The sequence below is a fragment of the Panthera uncia genome (genome assembly GCF_023721935.1).
Source record: "Panthera uncia isolate 11264 chromosome A3 unlocalized genomic scaffold, Puncia_PCG_1.0 HiC_scaffold_11, whole genome shotgun sequence".
Lineage (NCBI taxonomy): Eukaryota > Metazoa > Chordata > Mammalia > Carnivora > Felidae > Panthera > Panthera uncia.
Genome location: NW_026057578.1, coordinates 65,105,681 through 65,128,773, shown reverse-complemented (window position 1 = coordinate 65,128,773; position 23,093 = coordinate 65,105,681). Strand labels below are relative to the sequence as shown.

General features: G+C 40.3%; 1 protein-coding gene across 1 annotated transcript in view; it reads right to left on the bottom strand.

The window, feature by feature from the left end:
- Nucleotides 1–22,611, bottom strand: part of MSH2 (mutS homolog 2) — an 82,071-nt gene extending 59,460 nt beyond the window's left edge. Inside the window, exons 1-6 of the mRNA XM_049651449.1 lie at nt 22,330–22,611; nt 10,995–11,149; nt 6,894–7,172; nt 5,754–5,900; nt 3,372–3,521; nt 1,612–1,745 (exon numbers count right to left, since the gene is read on the bottom strand). Of these exons, the coding sequence (XP_049507406.1) occupies nt 1,612–1,745; nt 3,372–3,521; nt 5,754–5,900; nt 6,894–7,172; nt 10,995–11,149; nt 22,330–22,540 (1,076 nt within the window). The 5' untranslated portion in view covers nt 22,541–22,611. The remainder of the gene's footprint in view (nt 1–1,611; nt 1,746–3,371; nt 3,522–5,753; nt 5,901–6,893; nt 7,173–10,994; nt 11,150–22,329) is intronic.
- Nucleotides 22,612–23,093: the final 482 nt, after the last annotated feature.

Below are 23,093 nucleotides of genomic sequence, written 5' to 3'. Positions count from 1 at the left end.
ACAAGATATAGCCCAGTACTGTGCGATGCACTGACAGTATGAGCCTGCTTCGGATTCTCTCTCTGCCCCTCCCCCACTCACACTCTCTCCTCTCTCAGAGTAAATAAATAAACTTCAAAAAAAAAAAAAATGTTGAATGAGAAGATAAAACAGCAACAGTAAAAAATGCTTATGAAAATTGACATATAAGTGGGAAAAATTGGGGCACATAACTATATTAAGATTTACAACTATGTTTTAAAAAAAAAGATTAATATAAGAGTGCATCATCTAAAACGACTCCATTTAGGGGTGCCTGGGTGGCTCAGTTGGTTAAGTATCTGACTTCAGCTCAGATCATGATCTCGCGGTTTGTGAGTTCGAGCCTCACGTCGGACTCTAGGCTGATAGCTCCAAGCCTGGAGCCTGCTTCAGATTCAGTGTTTCCCTCTCTCTCTAGCCCCGCCCCCCTCGTGCTCTGTCTCTCTCAAAAAATAAACATTTAAAAAAAAAAGTCATTTAAAATGTCTCCATTTATATAAAGTTCAAAAAACAGGCAAAACGAATTAATCTATGATGTTAGAAGGACAGTGATTACTTTGAAGTGAGGAGGGGTAGTAACTAGCAGGAGATTCCAGGAGAGTCACTAGGATGCTACTTATGTTGTTTCTTGATTTGACTGTTGTTACACTGATGTGTTCACTTTGTGAAAATCCACCAAGCTGCAACACTTAGCATTTATACTCTTATGTATACTTCTTTTAAAGTCTCATAACCCATATATAAAACAAAAGATAAAAATAAAATATACCCAAATGTTAATCATATTCAAGTAGCAGAATTATAGAACCTTTCATTTTTTCAATTAAAGTGACTTTCTGAAATATATGTTTAGGTTGCCTTAAAACCCTTTCCAAAATAATTAAGAGGAAGTGCTTCCTATGTGCTACACCCCCATCAAAGCACTTTATATATACTAAATTATCCAATCTTCATAACAACCCTACAAAATTGGTGTGTCATTACTGTCATTTTAAAAGGGAAGAAACTGCAACACAGAGGTTGAGTAAACTGTGCCAAGATAACACAGCTAATAAGTGCTAGAGACGTAACTTGCACCAAGGTACTCACGCTTCTAAGTTTATGTTCTGAAACATTATCCATCCATCTCTCTGATAAAACTTTACTTTTTTATAGTGAAAAAAAAAATTATTAATAAAATAAGTTATCAAATCAATCTAAATCATTACTACTCTTATCACTATGTAGCTAGCTCTCTGTGCAGTCACATGCAAAAATACAGGAGCAAATTTGCATATTAGAGTAAATGGCATAATCCTATGGAGTAATTAGAAGTTACCCAAAGCGGGGCGCCTGGGTGGCGCAGTCGGTTAAGCGTCCGACTTCAGCCAGGTCACGATCTCGCGGTCCGTGAGTTCGAGCCCCGAGTCAGGCTCTGGGCTGATGGCTCGGAGCCTGGAGCCTGTTTCCGATTCTGTGTCTCCCTCTCTCTCTGCCCCTCCCCCGTTCATGCTCTGTCTCTCTCTGTCCCAAAACTAAATAAAAAACGTTGGAAAAAAAAAAAAAAAAGAAGTTACCCAAAGCTTACAGAAGTGTACATTAGTAATATACCTCTCTTCTATTCTGTTCTTATCCATGAGAGGCTGCTTAATCCACTGGTTAACCAGTCTTTGTCCTTGAGGGGTTTTGCATTTATTTAGCAATGCAGCCAGAGACTGAGAGCCAGTGGTATCTTCAACAGAACCCTAGTAAACAAAAAACAAAAAAGAATAGCATGCTCATTAGTGAAAACTTTACTGAGCTACGAAAAATAATTAAATAATTTTGGGAACAAGAACACTTATATTCTTCAGATATTAAATGAGAAATTTGCACAGAAGTTCCTCTTCCTCAGCCGGCTTACTGTCAGGCTGGGTGTCAGTCTATACTACAGCACCTGAGTATTTTGAATCCACATGGTCAAAGTGGAGGCTTCAAGATGCCATCTCACATTTAGCCTATTTCCATTCTTTTATGATGTCCAAAGTGTGGTGACCCATTATGTCATCCTAACTCCTCTCTGGGGAACTGGGACTAATGGCCAGACCAAGCCCATTAAAGTCTTGAGTAAAGCAAACCAGTGATCAATTGCACATGAGAGGCCCCCAGTTGTGTGAAAGTGTAGCCTGTGTCTCATGGTGCTTTAGAATGTGTGCATGTGTGTATAAATGCAGGATACATACTCATATGTATTGCTATGGCCATATGTTGAAGGTCAACATAATTGGTAGACAGAGTCCATTAGAGGAAATGAAACAGTTGTTTTGGTGGCTATTAAAGTAAGATGTGCTGGAGCGCCTGGGTGGCTCAGTCAGTTGGACATCTGACTCTGGGTTTCAGCTCAGGTCACGAGCTCATGGTTCGTGAGTTTGAGCCCCATATGAGGCTCTGCGCTGCCAGTGTAGAGCCTGTTTGGGATTCCCTCTCTCCTCCTCCCCGTTTGTGTATGTTCTCCCTCTCTCTCAAAATAAATAAACTTAATAAAAAGGTTTCTGGGGAGCGCCTGGGGGGCTCAGTCAGTTAAGCGTGCAACTCTTGGTTTAGGTTCAAGTCATGATCTCACAGTTAGAACCCCACATCAGGCTCTGCACAGTGTGGAGCCTGCTTGGGATTCTCACCCCCCCAACCCCCGCCCCTATCCAATTCAAGCTCTCTTGCCTCTCTCTTTCAAAATAATCTTTAAAAAAAAATTTTTTTTAATTTATTTAAGTAAAATGTGTATAAAATAATTTTTTCTTAAAACATAAAGCTCCTCGGGGCGCCTGAGTGGCTCAGTCGGTTGGGCAACCGACTTCGGCTCAGGTCATGATCTCACAGTCCGTGAGTTCGAGCCCCACATCGGGCTCTGTGCTGACAGCTCAGAGCCTGGAGCCTGTTTCAGATTCTGTGTCTCCCTCTCTCTCTGCCCCTCCCCTGTTCATGCTCTGTCTCTCTCTGTCTCAAAAATAAATAAAGGTAAAAAATTAAAAAAAAAATAAAAAAATAAAAAAATAAAAGCTCCTCTTCCTAAAATCAAACTTCCAACCTATTAATCTAGATTTTCTGCTGTGTATTTTCCCCCAAACCAAAATTACTTTGTAATTACTGTAGTTTTAGACATAAAACTTCCTAAAATTAATTTTTTAAGAACTGCTATTAATATAATCAAATTATTCATAAAGCCAGGACAAATACTATTTATATAGCTTGCACCTAGAAAAATATAGTAATTTAAAGCTGCATGTTTAAGTATAATATTTCAAAATATTTAAGTTCCTTAATAATATTCCTCAGCATAGAATAAAGGAAACATTTTTTAAGCATTAAGTTTTTTAAGACATGTTATTTTTTACCTGGAAAAGGTTAAGGGCTCTGACTGCTGCAATATCCAACCTCATGTACTGACTGAAGTCAAAAGTAGTCAGTTCAAACTGTCCAAAGTTTGAATCATCTGATAAGAGTTCTAAAAACTTGATTACTGCAGACAATGATGAAGCTGCAACCTAAGATTAAGAATTAAAAAAAAAAATTTTTTAATTAAAGATTCTAGGGGTGCAGCTGGTTGAGTGTCCCAACTTCGGCTCAGGTTATGATCTCACAGTTTGTGGATTTGAGCCCCGCACCGGGCTCTGTGCTGACAGCTTAGAGCCTGGAGCCTGCTTTGGATTCTGTCTCCCTCACTCTCTAGAGTATATATAAAAACATATATAAACAAATCCTAGAGGTATTTAGAAAACAAATGGCAAAATGAAAATAAATTCTGAACACTATCATTTTCCTTTGTGTTCCTTCTCAATCCAAACCAAGAAAATCAGACAAAGTTTAAATAAATCTCTTAAGGTTAAAAAATTAGTTTTAGAAAGTGAAAATTTACTGTTAGAATAGTATTATTTATAATAGCCAAAAGTAGAAATGACTCAAATGCCTATCAAGAGTAAAATGAATGAAGTTTGGCATGTTCACCCCTATGGAATACTACACAACCAAAGATATAAGCACAATCAACCGTGACACATGACAATATGGGTAAAACTTACAAACAATACTGAACAAAAGAAACCAGGCACAAAAGAATATAAACCATATGATTCCACTAATGTAAACTACAAAAAAAGGCCAAACTAGTCTATGCTAGCAGAGGTAAGAACGATGGTTACCCTTGGGGTAATGACTGAGAGTAAGCCTAAAAAAGGTCTGAGGTCCTGATACTCTATTCTGCTTCACGGGTGCTGGTTATCTGGGGATCTGCAATTCATGAAAATTCAGTTATATACTTAGGATATATGCACTTTCCTACATGTATATTTAAATAATAAAAAATTTAAATAATCTGTTATTATTGTAACATAAGTAGTTCAGGACATCAAACCAACAGCCCAACGACAAATCCTACATATTAAAATATACTTGATACTAGACTTGTGAAATGTACCTGCTTTCCCTAACTGAAAACTGTCATCTACCTGTCCTTGACAAACTCCAGCACGGCACTTCCTGCAGTGTCATCAGGAAGTACAGATAAAAACTTTTTGTAGCCCTAAAAGCTTCTTCACATTTTCAAGAGGTAAGTTTCTAATACCAGTATTACTGCTCATACATACTGGCTTTTGACTATGTTACACACACAAGAAGTAAAAGAATTACGGAGTTTATAGGAATTAAACTATTACATGATAAGCAATAACCACAAAATCATGACAGTCATAACAGTCCCGGTTCATTCTAGTTTGAAATCTACTTTGGGAATTCTAAGTTTAACAGCTTATCCTGTCTTTTTAAGTATACAACAGAATTTTCCATGTTACTTATCAGTGACCCACAAATATCCTGTCAAGAGTTTCCAATATTTTACCATAAAAATACATCTCAAGCCACACCGACCTCGAAAATTTGAACAAAGAAACACATCAACCACTGAAAATCCCATAAAAGTTACATTGTTCCCATATTCATTTCTACCACTACACATACATAATCTGCCAATTTTTTAGCCAAACTCTTTAAATGTAGTATTTATTATGCACTATGTGCTATATATATATATATATACACACTTTCACTCTTATTCCTGATCTCCCCAACAATCCTTTAAGACCTATTATGTATTTAACAAATAATGAAACTGCCTCTCAGAAAGATAAAGTAATTGAGGCCTCTGGGTGGCTCAGTTGATTAGGCTTCAGCTCAGGTCATGATCTCATGGTTCATGGGTTTGAGCCACATGTCAGGCTCTGTGCTGACAGCTCAGAGCCTGGAGCCTGCTTCCGATTCTGTGTCTCCCTCTCTCTCTGCCCCACTCCTGCTTATGTTCTGTCTCTGTCTCTCAAAAATGAATAAACATTTAAAAAATTTAAAAAAAAAGAAAGATGAAGTAATTTATTAAAGACTCTACAACTTATACATTATAAAGCTCTGAAAGGTCTTTTTCCCCCCTACAACCACTATGCTATCTCATCCACTTAAGTGACATTAATCAGGCCCTTTCCTGTGAAATCAATAAAACTCTTTCTTGCTCCAAGGATATATATTGTGTAAATATAATGCAATTATATTTAAGGTTATGTTTCAGTTTTTCTAGTCATTTCCTCAAGTTTTTCAAAAGTTTAATCACAGTAAAAATAAGCTTAATTAATATCAGTGATTCACAGTTTACACTTTGGAGAGATATGAAAGAAGTAGCTTTCCAAAAGCCATGATTATAATTTAAGAGTAAATTCACATTATAATCCACATACCTGATTCTCCATTTCTGGCAAGACAGCACTATTCATCTGCTCTCCCTTTTTGCCTTTCAACAACCGGTTGAGGTCCTGATAAATATCTTTTGTAAAAAAGTCACCTCTTTTTCTTTCTGTGATCAGAATTCCTCCTCTCTGAATAACCTATTTTACAAAAAATAATTTAAATTACTTTGAGGAAAATAAAAAAAGAAATGAGAAAAAATCATATCACTGACAAGTATAGTAAGAACAACTTAAATTATTGACCCACATTAAGTTTCTACACAATGTGCAAGACACTGGGAAGACATACATACTAACACATATTTTTAAAATCTATAAACTAAGTTTTCGTGTAATTTAAAAGTATGTTCATATAAAGGTTTTTAAAAATAGCACCCCCACCCCAAAAATAGTCCCAATAGTAAAAACCTCTTAACAGAATAATACTTGTGGAAAGTTGTTTAGATACTATCTGTGCTAACAATGCCCATTATATACTTCCTATTTCCCAAGCAGTTCTTATGGTATCTGAGGCCCACAAAAAGAAAAGAATCCTTCAAGGACACAATATCCCTTAAATACCTAAATAAATCATATACTTACACAAACAGTATAATCAAACAGTATAATCAGAATTTTTTAAAAAGACTCAATGAAATAAGAGGCTAAAGGTCCCACTTAAACTATCTTAAACTGAAGATCTGCATCTTATTTATTTGATAAATCCATGCTAAATACAGTAATAAATTGGTTTTTTTTAAGTGGACCTCAATCACCTCCCCTCACAACTGTGAAAGCATTCCTTTCATCAGCTGTGATCCCTTCAAGATGGCATTCTGTTACTCTTTCAGGGAGGGAGGGAGGGAGGGAGGGAGGGAGGGAGGGAGGGAGGGAGGGAAGGAGGGAAGGAGGGAGGGAGGGAGGGAGGAAGGATCTGAAGTAAAACAAGAAACAACTTGTTCTACAATCCTCTTAAATATACAAAGTTTCTGTGAAAGATAAACATCAAGATAATCCTCAATATAAAACATTACTGTAATTAAATACAAAAAAAAATGACTTTTAAATTATTTTTTTCCTTAAATAAAATAGCATGTTAATTAGAACCTTTCCTAGGCTTAGGTTCTCCATCACTAGACTTGATTCCCTTACCTGTCTCAGCTTTCCCATGTCTCCAGCAGTCTCTCCTCCTGGTAAAACACATTCCTTTGGTCCAATCTGAATTAGAAGAGCCTCCAGATTGGAGAACTGATCGTTATCAGGGAACTCACAAAGTCCTAGCTTCCTCTGTATGGAGTCAACATACCCAACACCGACCTGTCTTTGGCCATCAACTGTAGATATTTTAACACCCACAACACCAATGGAAGCTGACATATCGTTGTTACCAAAGAGAATGTCTTCAAACTGAGAAAGATTACCTGGAGAAGCCTTAACAAAAATAAACAAAAATTTGAAGAATTGTTGAATGCACTTAAAAAATTTCATAGCAAACAAGAGTTACCCCCAAAAATTGTTCCTAACAATATATTCCAATTACTATTGGAAAAAAAATTGCTTATAACAATATATTCCAATTACTATTACCTTATTTTCTATAAAGTATCCTCCCTAGTTTTCCAATTATTTTCAGGACACTTGGGCAAAAAAGATTTTCAGTTTGAAATCTGACAGCTGGAGGGGCGCCTAAGTCATTCAGTCAGTTAGGCATCCAACTCTTAATCTCTGCTCAGGTCTTAAACTCAGGGTTTTGAGTTCAAGCCCCACATTGGGCTCTGCACCAGGTATGAAGCCTACTTGAAATTTGGCAGCTGGATTTATACACACACCAATAATTAAGATATCCAAATTGATAATCCTGTCAATTGTAAGCTTAAATTTCTACATCCTGCCAAAATGCCTACCTATTGGTGGCACATTGTATTTTCTCTGACTAGCTATACCACATAGGAGAGCAGTATTATTAGCTACAAATACTGACCTTGGAAAGTTAATTCTCTATCAATATATTTATCTGTAAAATGTAGAGACTGTTCTACATCAGTCATTTCAAAATAAAGGATCCTTGGCCTATTTTCAATATTTCAAAAAGATTAGAAATCTCTCTGTAGGACTGCACAAGTCAACTAAAGGGTCAAGTTTCTTCACTTTTGTGTCAAGCCAGTGGGTGACACTACATATTTCAACCTGATCAGAAGCTGATAGGAAACCGTTAACATGAGGCATTTTCTGAGACAACTGACCACCCATGGTATGAAACAGGAGAGTCACCAAGAGTCCAATGACCACGGTGACAACCAAACTTAAGCAACCAATAGCCATCAATAGTTCAATAGTTTTTTTTGTTTTTTTTTTTAAACATTTATTCATTTTTGAGAGACACAGAGCACGAGCAGAAGAGGGGCAGAGAGAAAGGGAGACACAGGATCTGAAGCAGGCTCCACGCTCTGAGCTGTCAGCACAGAGCCTGATGTGGGGCTCAAAGTCACAAACCATGAGATCAGGACCTGAGCCGAAGCCGGACACTTAACCAACTGAGCCACTCAGGTGCCCCAACAGTTCTTGAAGGACTTTAGCATCATAAACATGATAATCATTGATTTTTCCATAAAATGACTCTAAATATCCTGTAACTATGGATTGTTGATTAAAATCTGGATCAAAAATGAAAAGGAAGGGGATGCCTGGGTGGTTCAGTTGGTTGAACATTTGACTCTTGATTTTGGCTTAGGTCATGATCACAAGGTCAAGATCAAGCCCCATATCGGGAGCCATGCTGAGTGTGGAGACTGCTTGGGATTCTTTCTATCTCTGCCCCCTCCCCTGCTAGCACTCTCTCTCCCTCACTCTCTAAAAAAAAATCAATTAAAAAAAATGAAATGGAGGGCTGGGTGCCTGGCTAGCTCAGTGAGTAGAGCATGCGATTCTTGATTTTGGGGTTGTGGTTTGAGCCCCATATTGGGTGTAGAGATTACTTAAAAATAAAATGTTTAAATTTTTTAAAAATGAAATGGAAAAACAGTGTTATCTTGCATTCAAATTTTAAAAGCACTGATTCAATTGCAAATGTAAACATCATATTTTTACATACATTTTTCAGATTTGCACATACAGGTTACAAAGCACACCTTTAAACTTTCAAAAGGGAATAGTAGCTAATAAAATTGGGTTCTTAAGGGTCCTTCAGGGGCGCCTGGGTGGCGCAGTTGGTTAAGCGTCCGACTTCAGCCAGGTCACGATCTCACGGTCCGTGAGTTCGAGCCCCGCGTCAGGCTCTGGGCTGATGGCTCGGAGCCTGGAGCCTGTTTCCGATTCTGTGTCTCCCTCTCTCTCTGACCCTCTCCCGTTCATGCTCTGCCTCTCTCTGTCCCAAAAATAAATAAAAAACGTTGAAAAAAAAAAAAAAAAAAAGGGTCCTTCAACATAAGACTGTTAATCTGTGAACTAGATTGTATCCAAGATCCTTTCCCACTCTGTACATACCATTGAGAACATGGGAAAGAAATCAATCATAAGAGACCAACTACTTTAAATATCACTAATATTTACAATAGAATCAAAAAGCTAAAAAATGTCTGGGGCAACGGAGTGGTTCAGTCGGTTAGGCATCCGACCTCAGCTCAGGTCATGATCTCACAGTCCGTAGGTTCGAGCCCTGCGTCGAGCTCTGTGCTGACAGCTCAGAGCCTGGAGCCTGCTTCAGATTCTGTGTCTCCCTCTCTCTGCCCCTCCCCTGCTCATGTTCTGTCGCTCTCTGTCTCAAAAATAAATAAAAACATTTAGAAAAAAAATTTTTTAAAGCTAAAAAATGTCATGATAAATCAGTTTTTGCAGTTTTAGATCTGAACTTCTTAAAATGTCAGGATTAAGATACCACCTTTTTAACCTGATAGACATATATTTGAAAAAATTTCCCCCTGACTTAAAAGGTAGGAGTTAAAGTGAATTCATCTTGAAGGATTCTGACAGGACACAGAGGAGTGAGGTATGATGGGATGATAATCATGGTAATCTCTTAAATTTAGGATTCTACATTTTGGTGTTATTACTAATTGAGTTGTGTGAAAAATGAAAAAACATCACTTTGTGGTACCTCAATTTTCTACTAAAATCTTTCAAGACACAGACTAAAACTCTTAGTAAAAGCCGCACTTTTCTCAGTAAAACACCAATGAAAATTCCCAGAAAACTCCATAATGCAGAATGCTAAATTCTCCCAGATATAATCTTCAGTAAATACAGACATACCTACAAAGGCAGGTGGGGGAAGGAGGACACAGTATGGAACATAGACTGAATGTTATATTTGAGGTAGTACCAAGATCAGATGTTTAGATATTCTATTAAACCTCACAAGAAAAAACTCACAGGACTTTCAAGTTGGAAAACATCATTAAAAACCTTCTAATTTTACTGTTTATGGAGAAACAGATACAGGAGACAGTTGGGAAATACACCAAGGACACCCAGAGGGGCAGAGGAGAAAAGAAATGAAATATGCTGACTATAAGCCCAAAGCACTGTCTCCCTTACCACACATTTATTCCCTTTCAAGAATAAATTGTAACTCCCCAACAACATTTTAACCATTCATTTATTGCAGTATTTATTGAGAACCTACTCTGCAGGTTACAGAACCTACAGTTGAACAACCAAAAACAGGACCTTACAGAATGGCAATGAAGACAGTCATTATATAAAATAAAATAGTGCTATCTCCATGAAGGCACAGAAGCATGCATGTTAATAGTCCTTTCCAGGAAAAAAAAAAAAAAGAAGAAAAAAAATAAATAAGCCTTTCCAGGGACACCAAGAAATGATCATCATTAAACAAAGTCTCTGACTTACAAAAATTATAAACTTAATGGAAGAGAAAGGCACATACAAAGATACAAACATGTTACAGATGTGTAGGAGATATATGGGATACAGTAAATCTGGACATTATTACTTTAAAAACAGTAAAATCAAATCTGTCTAATGCTGGCACTCAACTTTATGTAAAATCTTTTTTATTATTTAGGTTTCAGGAATACTGACAAAGCTCAGAGTATTCATACTCATAATAACGATTTAGTGAATTTCAAAGTTGCTATTAAACTGTGATTTTAAAAACCACATGCTAAAGAATATTAGTTTCTCAAAGTATTTTATTATCACAACCTGGTTAAAATATTAAAGCACACAGAATTCCCTCACATCTTTATTTTTTCTACTCTTAAAAATAACCAAATTAAAAAGGAAGATAATTACCTTAAATGCCAAATACCAATCATTCTCCTTCGAGGCCTTATTTCCAGCTCTATTCTTATAAACTTCAACTCTATACTGACGAACTAGAAGAAGATCTTTTACAAAAGACTCAAAATTCATTTTACTAAGCACAACACTCTCCAGAGTCTTTGTTCCTAAAGAAAAATATTAAAAATACATGTTACAGATTTAAGGATTTAAAGTAGTAACACAATGGTTCCCCCAAGCCACATTCTTCTCTCAGTAATTCATTTCTTCAATAAACTGTTTATCAAGCCCTTATTACATATCTGAAGGACTTTGGTAGTTGAAGGGCATAAAATGAACAGATATGGCTCTTCTGCTTTCATGGAACCTACACATCAAAATAAAAAATTAAGAAAGATAAAAGAATAAGTAAATACATATATAGATAAACTTACTTGTCCTTTCTTATAATTAGTTTCTCAGAAGTCTGAATAGAGTTCTATAATTACATGGGGCGCCTGGGTGGCTCAGCTGGTTGAGCAGCCAATTCTTGGTTTGGGCTCAGATTGTGGTCTCATGGTTTGTGGGTTTGAGCCCCGCGTTGTGCTCTGTGTGCTGACAGTACATAGCGTGCTTGGGATTCTCCTTCTGTGTCCCTCCCCCACTAGCTCTCTTTCTCTCAAAATAAATAAACATCAAAAAAAAAAAATGTCTTATAACTATATCGTATTTGTATGAAATTAAACTTTTCCGAAAAGGTCCATAAAAACAAATTAGTCATTATTCATTGCAAAATGTTCTAGGTAACACAGATCAAAACTCAAAGGTTCGAAAAAGTACAGCAAGGTGGGAATGCAAACTGGTGCAGTCATTCTGGAAAACAGTATGGTGGTTCCTCAAAAAATTAAGAATAGAACTACTCTTTGACCCAACAACTGCACTACTAGGTATTTATCCAAAGGATACAAGAATGCTAATTCAAAGGGGCACACACACCCCCAATGTTTATAGCAGCACTATCGACAATAGCCTAAGTATGGAAAAGAGCCCAAATGTCCATCAACTGATGAATGGACAAAGATAACGTGGTATACGTACACAATGGAGTATTACTCGGCAATCAAAAACTAGGAAATCTTGACATTGGCAACAATGTGGATGGAAGTAGAGAGTTTTGCTAAGTGAAATAAGCCACTCAGAGAAAGACAAAAATCGTATGATTTCACTAATGTGTGGAATTTAAGATACAAAACGGATGAACATAAGAAAAGGGAGGCAAAAATAATACAAAAAACAGACAGGGAGACAAACCATAACAGACTCTTAAATACAGAGAACTGAGGGTTGCTTGAGGGGTATTGGGTGAGGGGATGGGCTAAATGGGCATTAAGGAGGACACTTGGGATGAGCACTGAGTGTTAGACGTAAGTGATGAATTACTAAATTCTGTTCCTGAAATCATTATTACACTATTTTAACTAACTTGGTTTAAATTTTTAAAAAAGGAAAAAAAAGTACAGCAAAAAGGAGACTTCCCTTTCACACTGATCCCCTACACATAGCGTTTACCAGCCAAGTACCATCAGTTTATAAAATATATTTCCAGGGTGCCTGGGTGACTCAGTGGGTTAAGAGTTCAGTTTCAGCTCAGGTCATGATCTCATGGTTTATGGGTTTGAGCCCCGCGTCAGGCTCTGTGCTGACAGCTCAAAGCCTAGAGCCTGCTTCAGATTCTGTGTCTCCCTCTGTCTGTGCCTCCCTGTTCACGCTGTCTCTCTCAAAAATAAACATTAAATTTTTTTTAATATATTTCCAAACACAGGCTATGCACACACAAACATTACTTTGTTCCTCTCTTACATCAATGGTTGCAAACTACAAACAGTGCTCTGTATCTTGGCTTTTTTTTTTAACCTAATATATTTTGGAGATTGTTCCATCAGTACATAATCAGCTTCTTTCTGTTTATAGCTACAAACATTCTAATGACTCTGAGGATGTACTATAATTTAGTCACTTACTGATGAACATATAGGTTGTTTCCAGTCTCTATTACAATGCTGCATGAATAATCTTGTACATGCTTCACTCTCCAATATGAGTACATCTGTAAGGTAAAGCCCCAAAACTGGATTTTATCAAAGAATACAGTGATTTTGATAAATATTGCCAGACTATTCCCTTTGGTTGGCTGTGTAAATTAACACTATCATCCATAAAGTATGAGTGCCTTTATTTCCCCTATCCAAGCAACACAGAGTTTTCAAACTTTCTGGTCTTCATCTCAGATTACTGGTTCTGAGCTAGGAATAATCTTGCTTCTCTAGCAGACATTTGCCAAAGCCTGGGGACATTTGGGTTGTCAACTGAGGGAGGGAGAACAGCAGAGTACTAATGGAATCGCATGGGTAAGGCAGTGGTGCTGTTAAACTTGCACAGGATACTGGGGCACCTGGGTGGCTCAGTTGGTTAGGCATCCAACCTCAGCTCAGGTCATGATCTCCCATGATCTGCACCGACAGAGAAGAGCCTGGAGCCTGCTTCAGGTTCTGTGTCTCCCTCTCTCTCTCTCTGCCCCTCCCCTGTTCACACTCAGTCTCTCTCTCAAAAATAAAAATATCTTTAAAAAAATTTTAACATGCACAGGATAGCCCCTCACAACAATAATTACTCAGTCCAAAATATCAATAGTGCCAAGGTTAAGAACTCTTACTAGAAAACAGTGTCCCACCTTAGTTTTGATTTGCAATTGTCAATTTCTTACAAAATTAATAAAATCACTCACACCATCAAATTGAATAAAAATTCGATTTTCTTATAATAACAGGTAATACCAGTGATAATACCACTTAAAAGTATTTAAGGGGCCCCCTGGGTGGCTTAGTCAGTTGAGCATCCGATTCTTGATTCCAGCTCAGGTCAATATCCCAGAGGCCTGGGATCAAACCCTGCATTAAGCTCCACACTGAGCATGGAGCCTGCTTAAAATTCTCTCCCTCTGGGGCGCCTGGGTGACTCAGTCAGTTAAGCCTCCGACTTCAGCTCAGGTCACGATCTCACGGTCCCTGAGTTCGAGCCCCACGTCGGGCTCTGGGCTGATGGCTCAGAGCCTGGAGCCTGCTTCCGATTCTGTGTCTCCCTCTCTCTCTGCCCCTCCCCCGTTCATGCTCTGTCTCTCTCTGTCTCAAAAATGTTAAAAAAAAAAAAAAATTAAAAAAAAATTCTCTCCCTCTCCCTCTGCTCCCTCCCCTGCTCTCTCTCTCTCTCTCTCAAATAAAAACTAAAAAGTAAGTTAATTCAGAATAGGGATGCCTGGGTGGCTCAGTCAGTTGAGCATCCAACTCTTAATTTAGGTTCAGGTCATGATCTCACGGTTCATGAGTTCGAGCCCTGCATCTAGCACTCAGTTCTTAGCAGAGCCCACTTCAGATCTTCTGTACCTCCCCTCTCTGCCCCCCCCCCAACTTGTGCTGTCTCTCCCTCCCTCTCTCTCTTAAAAAAGAATATTTTTAAAAAATAATAGGGATGCATGGGTGGCTCAGTCAGTTAAGCATCCGACTTCTGCTCAGGTCATGATCTCACAGTTCCTGGGTTCAAGCCCCATGTTGGGCTCTGTGCTGACAGCTCAGAGTCTGGAGCCTGTTTCGGATTCTATGTCTCCCTCTCTCTCTGTCCCTCCCCAGCTCACACTCTGTCTCTATCAAAAATAAATAAACATTTTTTTAAAATTTCTTTTAAATAATAGATCATGTCAAGTATAACTATCAAATACAAATAAGCATGAAGATTAAATGACATAATTCAACTGTTTTGTACACCTAAACACAGGTAACATTCCCAACATTTCTTCATTAGTTATAAGTACTAGTATTAGTTATAAGTTATTAGTATAATCCCCACTGTCTGCCACCCTGAAAAAGGGCTCAAATCTTGCCTAAGGTTCTTCCCTAGAACATTCCTCGTGATCTCATCCAGGACTGACAAACAAGTATTTACAGGGACCAGGCCAGGTATCAAATGAGCAAAGGAAGCCAAAGGAAGAGAACAACAGAGCTGACATGACAAGTGGCTTCAAAAGAGATCATATAGAGTGGTGGGAACAGTGACAAAACAAGGAAAGCACAGGAGAGTAAAGGAGGAATCTGGAACACATCAGAGAGCAGCCACTCAGCTCCAAACCCACTGCTTTGCTGCGGGTATATTCACACCCAGAGTTTTCAACTGGGCAGACTTTTCAAAAGCAGCTCAAAATATGATTTTTTTTCATGAAATGTCCCAATGTTTAAAATACAGGCAATCAGTTCAAACTTAGAGCAAAACACTATTTAGGCCACCAGTCTTCAACTCAGTCACATTTTCTTAGACTTGAATAGATTGCTGTTTCTCTAGCTTGCATTTAGAAAGCAAGTTGCATGAAAATTATGTTTACTCTATACTCCCATTCAACAAAGCCTGTACTCACACTTCTCAGAGGCATCCTCCAAAACGAAGGCCTCCAGCCTGCAACAGACTCACATCTCCCAACTAACACTCACTCACGATGAGAACCTGAGTGGAATGGTAGATCCCATTTAAATTATTTCCTGGTTTTGCCTAGCACTCATTCCACTTTGCCCAAAACTCTCTGGTGTTTTAATTTTTTTTTTTTTAACATTTATTCGTTTTTGAGAGACAGAGAGAGACAGAATGCAGGTGGGGGAGGGGCAGAGAGAGAGAGGGAGACACAGAATCCGAAGCAGGCTCCAGGCTGTCAGCACAGAGCCGACCACAGGGCTTGAACTCACAGACTGTGAGATCATGACACAAGCTGAAGGACACTTAACCGACTGAGCCACCCAGGCGCCCCTCTCTTTTTTAAGTTTGTTTATTTTGAGAGAGAGAGAATGAGTGGGGGGAGGGCAGAGCGGGGGGAGGGCAGAGAGAAAGAGAGAGACAGAAAGACAGAGACAGAGACAGAGACAGAGACAGAGAGAGAGAGAGAGAGAGAGAGAGAGAATCCCAAGCAGGCTCCACGCCATCAACAGAGCCCAACCATGGGGCTCAATCCCACCAACCAAAAGACAATGACCTGAGCCAAAATCAAGAGCCAGACCCTCAACTGACTGAGCCACCCAGGTGCCCCCCGCCCTCATTTTTAATACTAAAAGTCCCATGTTCCAGGAGCCCTCTCAATCCCAAGAAAACTAGAATGATTGGTCACCCTACCAACCCATCCAGTTGAATTCCACATAAGTAATATTATTCATGATGAAACATCATTAAAATAAGAAAAAAAATTTTGCTCAAGGAAAGCACTGACACAAAAATCACAGAGGAATTTCTCCCAAAGACACTTATAAACACCACTGTGAAGATTATCAGCAACTTCCAATAAATACAATGAATTTAAAAAATACTGCTTTTCAAATCTTCCTTTACATTTTAGAAGGCAAAATGTAAAGTCTAACTCAGCAAAAACAATTCTAAGAGAGGGGAAAAAAAAATCATCAGTCTGGCAAAATTCTGAAACAGCTCTTAAATCATCAACCCAGTACGATGTGTCAGCAGAACTGTCTGGCCAGTACAGGGTTTTTAAAGCATCTGAAATTGAATGCTATCACCGGATGAACAAGCACTCGCAGATCCACAAGCCCCACCACTCCCTATTACATTCAACTACTTTGCACATCAATGTTATCTACTTGGCTCTGGGTAGAAGGAATCCGGTCAAGTCTTTCAACCTCTTTCAACAGACAAATTCAACAGAACACAGGTTCACAACAGTGGTAATTTCTTAAGAGTGGGTGGGGTGAAGAGACAAATGAGGTAATTCCCCTCCCCCCATGGCCTCCCCTACCTCCACTGCTAAGGTACAGAAGGGCTGCCCAACCGCCAAGGTTATCCTCCAAAATTACTATTTCTCTCAAAGGAGTTTTTGTGACATACTGGGTGGCAGTGCATTTTAAGTCTTATTTACTGACAGGCATCTAAAATACAGCTACTTGGGGTGCCTGGGTGGCTCACTCGGTTAAACACCTGACTTCAGCTCAGGTCATGATCTCCTGGTTTGTGAGTTCGAATCCCGCGTCAGGCTCTGTGCTGACAGCTCAGAGCCTGATGCCTGCTTCGGATTCTGTGTCTCCCTCTCTCTCTCTCTCTGCCCCTCCCCTGCTCACGCTTTTGCTTTCTCTCTCTCTCTCTCAAAATAAACAAATAAACATTGTAAAAAAATAAAATAAACACAACTAATCAGTTGGGAGGTAAAATTGACCTCCTGGTATGAAATAAGGGACAGAAAACTACCCAGCCTCCACCTGGGATACAGCAGAAGGAACCGCCTCATGTTCATACAAGATTCTTCTCTTCAGGAATAATTTGGAGCCCCCAACCTCATTCAGCTGACAATTACCATGTGTCTCCTACACGTGGGCACTGTGCCAGGTGCTGGGGTTCAGAGGCAGACACTGGTTAAAACACAGTTCCTGCCCTCTAGGAGCTTTCAGTCTACTGGGATAGATGGGCAATAGGGTAGAATACATGCTGTGTCTAGGGTACGGAGAAAGTCTCAGGTCAGGGAACACCTAAGAGGCACAGCTAACCAGACCATCTTAACGTGGGAATCAAGAAAGACTTCCAAAAGGAGACACTTTCTGAGATCTGACAACAAAAGAGGCAAAAGGCTAAGGAACTTTCTTTTTCAGTGATTCAGATTCCTAATCTACAAATTGGAGCTAGGTACTAACCCATCTCACAGGGCTTTATTACAATAATGTTATCACTAGATGTTGAAAATCAAAAGTAGCTAAGAAGATGCAACTAAGTCTAAATGCTAATAGAATGAACCAGACAGAAGAAAGAAAGGATCAACAGAAAGCCACATCTGAGAAGTGGGGATGGGATCCAGACCATAGCAAAAGGCCACCTCCTCACTGACACAACAGGGAAGGAAAGAAGGTACAGATGACATTAAAAAGTATAGGTTCAGGGGATGCCTGGGTGGCTCAGTAGCTTAAGCATCCAACTCTTGATTTAGGTTCAGGTCATGATCTTGTGGTTTGTGGGTCTGAGCCCGACATTGGGCTCTGCACTGTCAGTAGGATTCTCTGTCTCCCTCTCTCTGCACCTCACTCACTCATGTGCTCTCTCTCTCAAAAGTGAATAAAATAAAAAAAAAAAAGTATAGGTTCAGGAAATAACCCAAATGTCTGTGAACTAGCAAATGGATAAAAACAAGATACAGTATATCCATAGAATGGATTATTATTTGGCAATAAAAAGAAGTGAAGTACTAATAGCAGTGATGAATCTTGAAAATATTTCTAAGGGAAAGAAGCCAGTCATGAAAGACTACATATTTTATGGTTCCATTTTTATGAAATGTGCAGAATAAGCAAATCTAGAGAGAATGCAGGTTAGTGGTTGCCTAGGTTTGGGAGAACAGGAGAGAGTGGAAGGGGTGGGGAGTGACTGCTAATAGGTACAGGTTTATTTGGGGGGCTGACAAAAAATGTTTTATTTTTTTTTATTTATTTTATTTTTTATTTTATTTTTTTAACGTTTTTATTTTTGAGACAGAGAGAGACAGAGCATGAACAGGGGAGGGGCAGAGAGAGAGGGAGACACAGAATCTGAAACAGGCTCCAGGCTCTGAGCTGTCAGCACAGAGCCCGACGCAGGGCTCGAACTCATGGACTGTGAGATCATGACCTGAGCCGAAGTCGGACGCTTAACCAACCGAGCCACCCAGGCGCCCCCAAAAAATGTTTTAAAATTTACCATGGAAGCACCTGGCTGGCTCAGTCAGTAGAGCAGACGACTCTTGATCTCAGGGTCTTGAGTTCGAGTCCATGTTGAGTACATACATTACTTTAGAAAGTAAATATAAATAAACAAAATGTGCCATGTGTAATGGTTTATTACAAAAACCACGGATTTGTAAAAATAAAAACAAACTGAACTATTTACTTTAAGTGTGTAAATCATATTGTATATTAATAATATCTCAACAAATCTGTTTTACCTAAAGTATAGGTTTGAGGGCAGGAAATTGAGGGACTTCTCGTCTAATGATTTCTATTTTCTCTAGTCAGAAACAAGTTCAACTGCTCAATAATATGGGAAAAGGTCACAGGGTCCAAGATTTGTAGAGTGCAAGTACACGTGGTCCTCATCATGCCTTACAGTTCTGCAATAAGCAATGATGCCTAGAAACATAACTAACCTTAACTTGATCAGGTTTCCAGGTGGAACAGAGAAACAAAGAAAAAGGTTTTTTAACCCTTTAACATTATGCATAGTATTAAACTGAAGGAAAATTCCTCCCAAGAAACAAGTATTGGCAGCCTTACACCAACGATGACACATTATTGGGAGGCCTACGTGGCTCAGTCAGTTAAGCATCTGACTCTTGATTTTGGCTCAGGTCATGATCTCACAGTTAATGAGTTCAAGCCCCACATCAGGCTCTGTGCTGGCAGTGCAGAGCCTGCTTGGGATTCTCTCTCATCTCTCTGCCCCTCCCTTGCATACATGCATGCTCGCTCTCTCTCTCTCAAAATAAATAAATAAACTTAAAAAAAAAAAACATTAAGGGGCATCTGGGTGGCTCAGTCAGTTAAGCATCTGACTCTTGGTTTAGGCTCAGGTCATGATCTCACAGTTCATGAGTCCGAGCCCCATTTTGGGCTCTGGGCTGACAGTATGGAGCCTGCTTGGGATTCTCTCTGCCTCTCCCCCACTGGCTCTCTGGGTCTGTAAAAATAAACTTCAAAAAAAAATTTTTTAATAATAAATAAAACATTATTTAAAAAGATCTTCAGTTACACTGCATCCTGCATAGTGAAAACTGCAAGACATCAGCTTTGAAGATCTACAGTACATTTTTGCTTTTGAGTCCCTCCCTCTTCCAGTTATTTCAGCCGATTTCTAGTAACAAATGATTGATCTTTTTGTAACTATTATCCTACACAAACATATATTAGGACAATCTTTTACCTAAAATGTGTATTTGGCATAAATGTCTAACATAAGAACTAGATCCTTAGGAATAACCCATTTACTTGCTAATCTCTGAGAAGTTAAATTCACCTGTTTTTAAAGTTTGTTTATTTATTTAGAGAGAGACCATGCACGCGCACACAATCAGGAGAGGTCAGAGAGAAGGAGGGAGAGAATCCCAAGCAGGCTCCATGCTGTCAGTGCAGAACCAGATGCGGGGCTCAATCCCAAAAACCCATGGCATGGGATCATGACCTGAGCAGAAACCAAGAGTCAGACACTTAACCAAACTGAGCCACCCAGGGGCCCCAAGTTAAATTCACCCTTAATGCCATACTCAGCATGACTAAGAGGAGGTGACAGTCTAGGTTACTCTATTCTTAGAAATGTGCCCAGTAAACACATTTCAACCTTCAAGAGCAATAAAAGGAAAATTTTTGTTTTTTAAAAGCTTACACTCCAGTATAAAAGATTCCTGGATATTTATACTAAACTTCCTTCCCAATAAATGGGTATAATGCTTAATATCCATTATTCCTTTCATAATCTAAAACAGAAAAACTAGGGGCACCTGGGTGGCTCAGTTGGTTAAGCGTCCGACTTCTGCTCAGGTCATGATCTCGCGGTTCGTGAGTTCAAGCCCTGCGTCAGGCTCTGTGCTGAGGGCTCAGAGCCTGGGGCCTGTTTCAGATTCTGTGTCTCCCTCTCTCTCTCTGACCCTCCCCCATTCATGCTCTGTCTCTCTCTGTCTCAAAAATAAATAAACGTTAAAAAAAAATTTTTTTTTAAATAAAAAATAGAAAAACTATTAGAATCATTAACAGGTGCATAGAAAAATCAGTGATTCAATGTACACAAACATACAAGTATGTTTAGAACTTTTTACATCATTTTAAATGCTTAAACTATTCTACACTGCATAATACAAAAATAAGAGAGTTAAGTGCACTAGCCTGGAAAAACTTTAAAACTGGAAAGCAACTTAGACCATCGTTAACTATGAAGCCATCCATAATGATCTCTGGCTGGTCTTCATTGATCCCAACACCTCTACTCTTGCCCCTTCTAACAACCCCCACCCTACAGCCAAATGATCCAACATATCACTTCACCTTTTACTTAAGCCATCCAACTTCTCAAGGACCTACAGCATAAAATTCCAACAACTCACTACAACATAAAGAGCCTTTCATCATCTGATCCCATCCACCTGAGCCACCCTCCTCAGGGTTTTCTGCTCTAGCAACAGCAATCTGCCTCTTTTCAGATCCTCTCCGCTGCAAACACCCGGTCCTTCAAGACTCAAGTGAAATTCAGCTTCTCGTGCAGTGCTTCTGAGGTCTCCAATCTTTGGCATTCCTGCCTCTTTGTCACTTCAACTTGCTACGGAGCACACCTCCACAATTTTTCTCAGTGAATTGTTAATTCTGCCTTGCTCTTCACCAGAAAGATCTCTGTGAAGGCAGGGATACTGTCTTTCCCAGTGTCCATAACACTGCGTGATACAGCAGCACTCAACAAATTTTTGTCTAAGGAATGAAACATCCTTTTTGTCAATAACATCCCATCTGCATGTGACAAAAGTAGCACTAGAAGCTACGACTCCTCACTCCTGCCAGAATGCTCTTTCCATCATCAAAATGGAGCCAGGCAGTAAAGATCAACACACAACATCTAGAACATACAGCTCACATAGGGTGAGAAGTTTGTATGTAGCCTTAGAGAGAGAGATGATGCTGGAGAGATGGGGCTGGGATTACAGAGGACATGGAGTGACGAATTGAGGCACAGACATACGTGACTAGACCAAGGTCACACAGCTATTAAGTGGAGGATCGCGACTTGAATCCAGGCAATCTGGCTCGAAGCGAGGTTCTGACCACTTGGCAACAGTTCCTGCCCATCAACAGTAACCCATTCCAGATCCCTGCACTGCGTGTGGGCAAAATCACACTGGTGATATAAAACGGTTTCCCAGACCACCTTCTATTTTAAATCTAACTCCTGGTCGGGAGTTGCGAGAAGATCCACAGGGCCAAGGCGGGGCGGCGGGCAGACACCCACGCGACTGCAGGGGATCAAGAAAGAACAATGTATTAAAACGCCTCGCCCAACGCCTGGCAGCCGGGACGCCCTCTCCGTGTCCGTTCTCCCCGTGTCCGTTGTTAGTTCAGGTCTAGGGCCGCTGCAGAGGGACAGACTCAGGACGGACGCAGGGCAGGGGCGGGTGGCGCCCCACTTGGCCAGGCAGCGGCCGCAGAAAGCGCCATCCCCGGGAGGCACCGACGTCTCCGCCCCCGTGCCTCCTCGCCCAAGAATCGCACGCCGCCCATTGCCTGAAAGGAGCCCCCTCCGCGGGGTCCCCCCGAGCCCGCGCCGTCCCCGCCCTCACCTGGCGGCCCTATGTACTTGACCACCCCCTGGGTCTTGAACACTTCTCGGGCGGCCAGCAGCGCGTCCTCGTGGTGCGCCGTGTAGAAGTCGCCCCGGTCGAAGAGGCGCACCGTGGTGGTCGGCTTCTCCGGCATGGTCTGGAAGAAGCGCACGAAGCCGATCTCGGCCGCGCTCTCCAGCTGCAGCGTCTCCTTCGGCAGCACCGCCATTTCGGAAACTCTCCACCGCCTGCCAGAAAAAACTGCGCGACCCCGCACCCGCTAAGCTGTTTCCCGCCTCCCTTCCCTCCCTCCCGTGCGACGTCCGGCCTCTGCGGAGTCACCCAATCAGCACCGAGCGCTGCATTTCGGTGGGTGGGAGTCCGCTGCGGCAGCCAATCACAAACGGACGCGGCCCAGCTTCCCGCGCACGCTGGTAACTGTCTACTGCGCATGCTTGGGCCTAGGTCGCGCGCCGACCCTGGCAGACAGCCATCGTTAAAAGATTTCAGGTGCCCGTGAGTTTTTCTGCTGCATCTGAAAGGAATCCAGGTGGATAGATAACTAGGGAAGGCGGCCGGGTGGGACGTTTTGGCTCTCTTGAGTTTATTATGAACCCGGAAGTATGAGTGAGATCAGAAAGAAACTTGAAAACAAGGAAAAACTAGCCTTTCTTCCCGTCCTAATACATTTTTTTTTTAACTGCACCTCTCTCTGAGCAGGGAGTAATGCTTAGAATCGTTGAATCATTATATTGTACACTTGTAACTAACAACACTGGAGT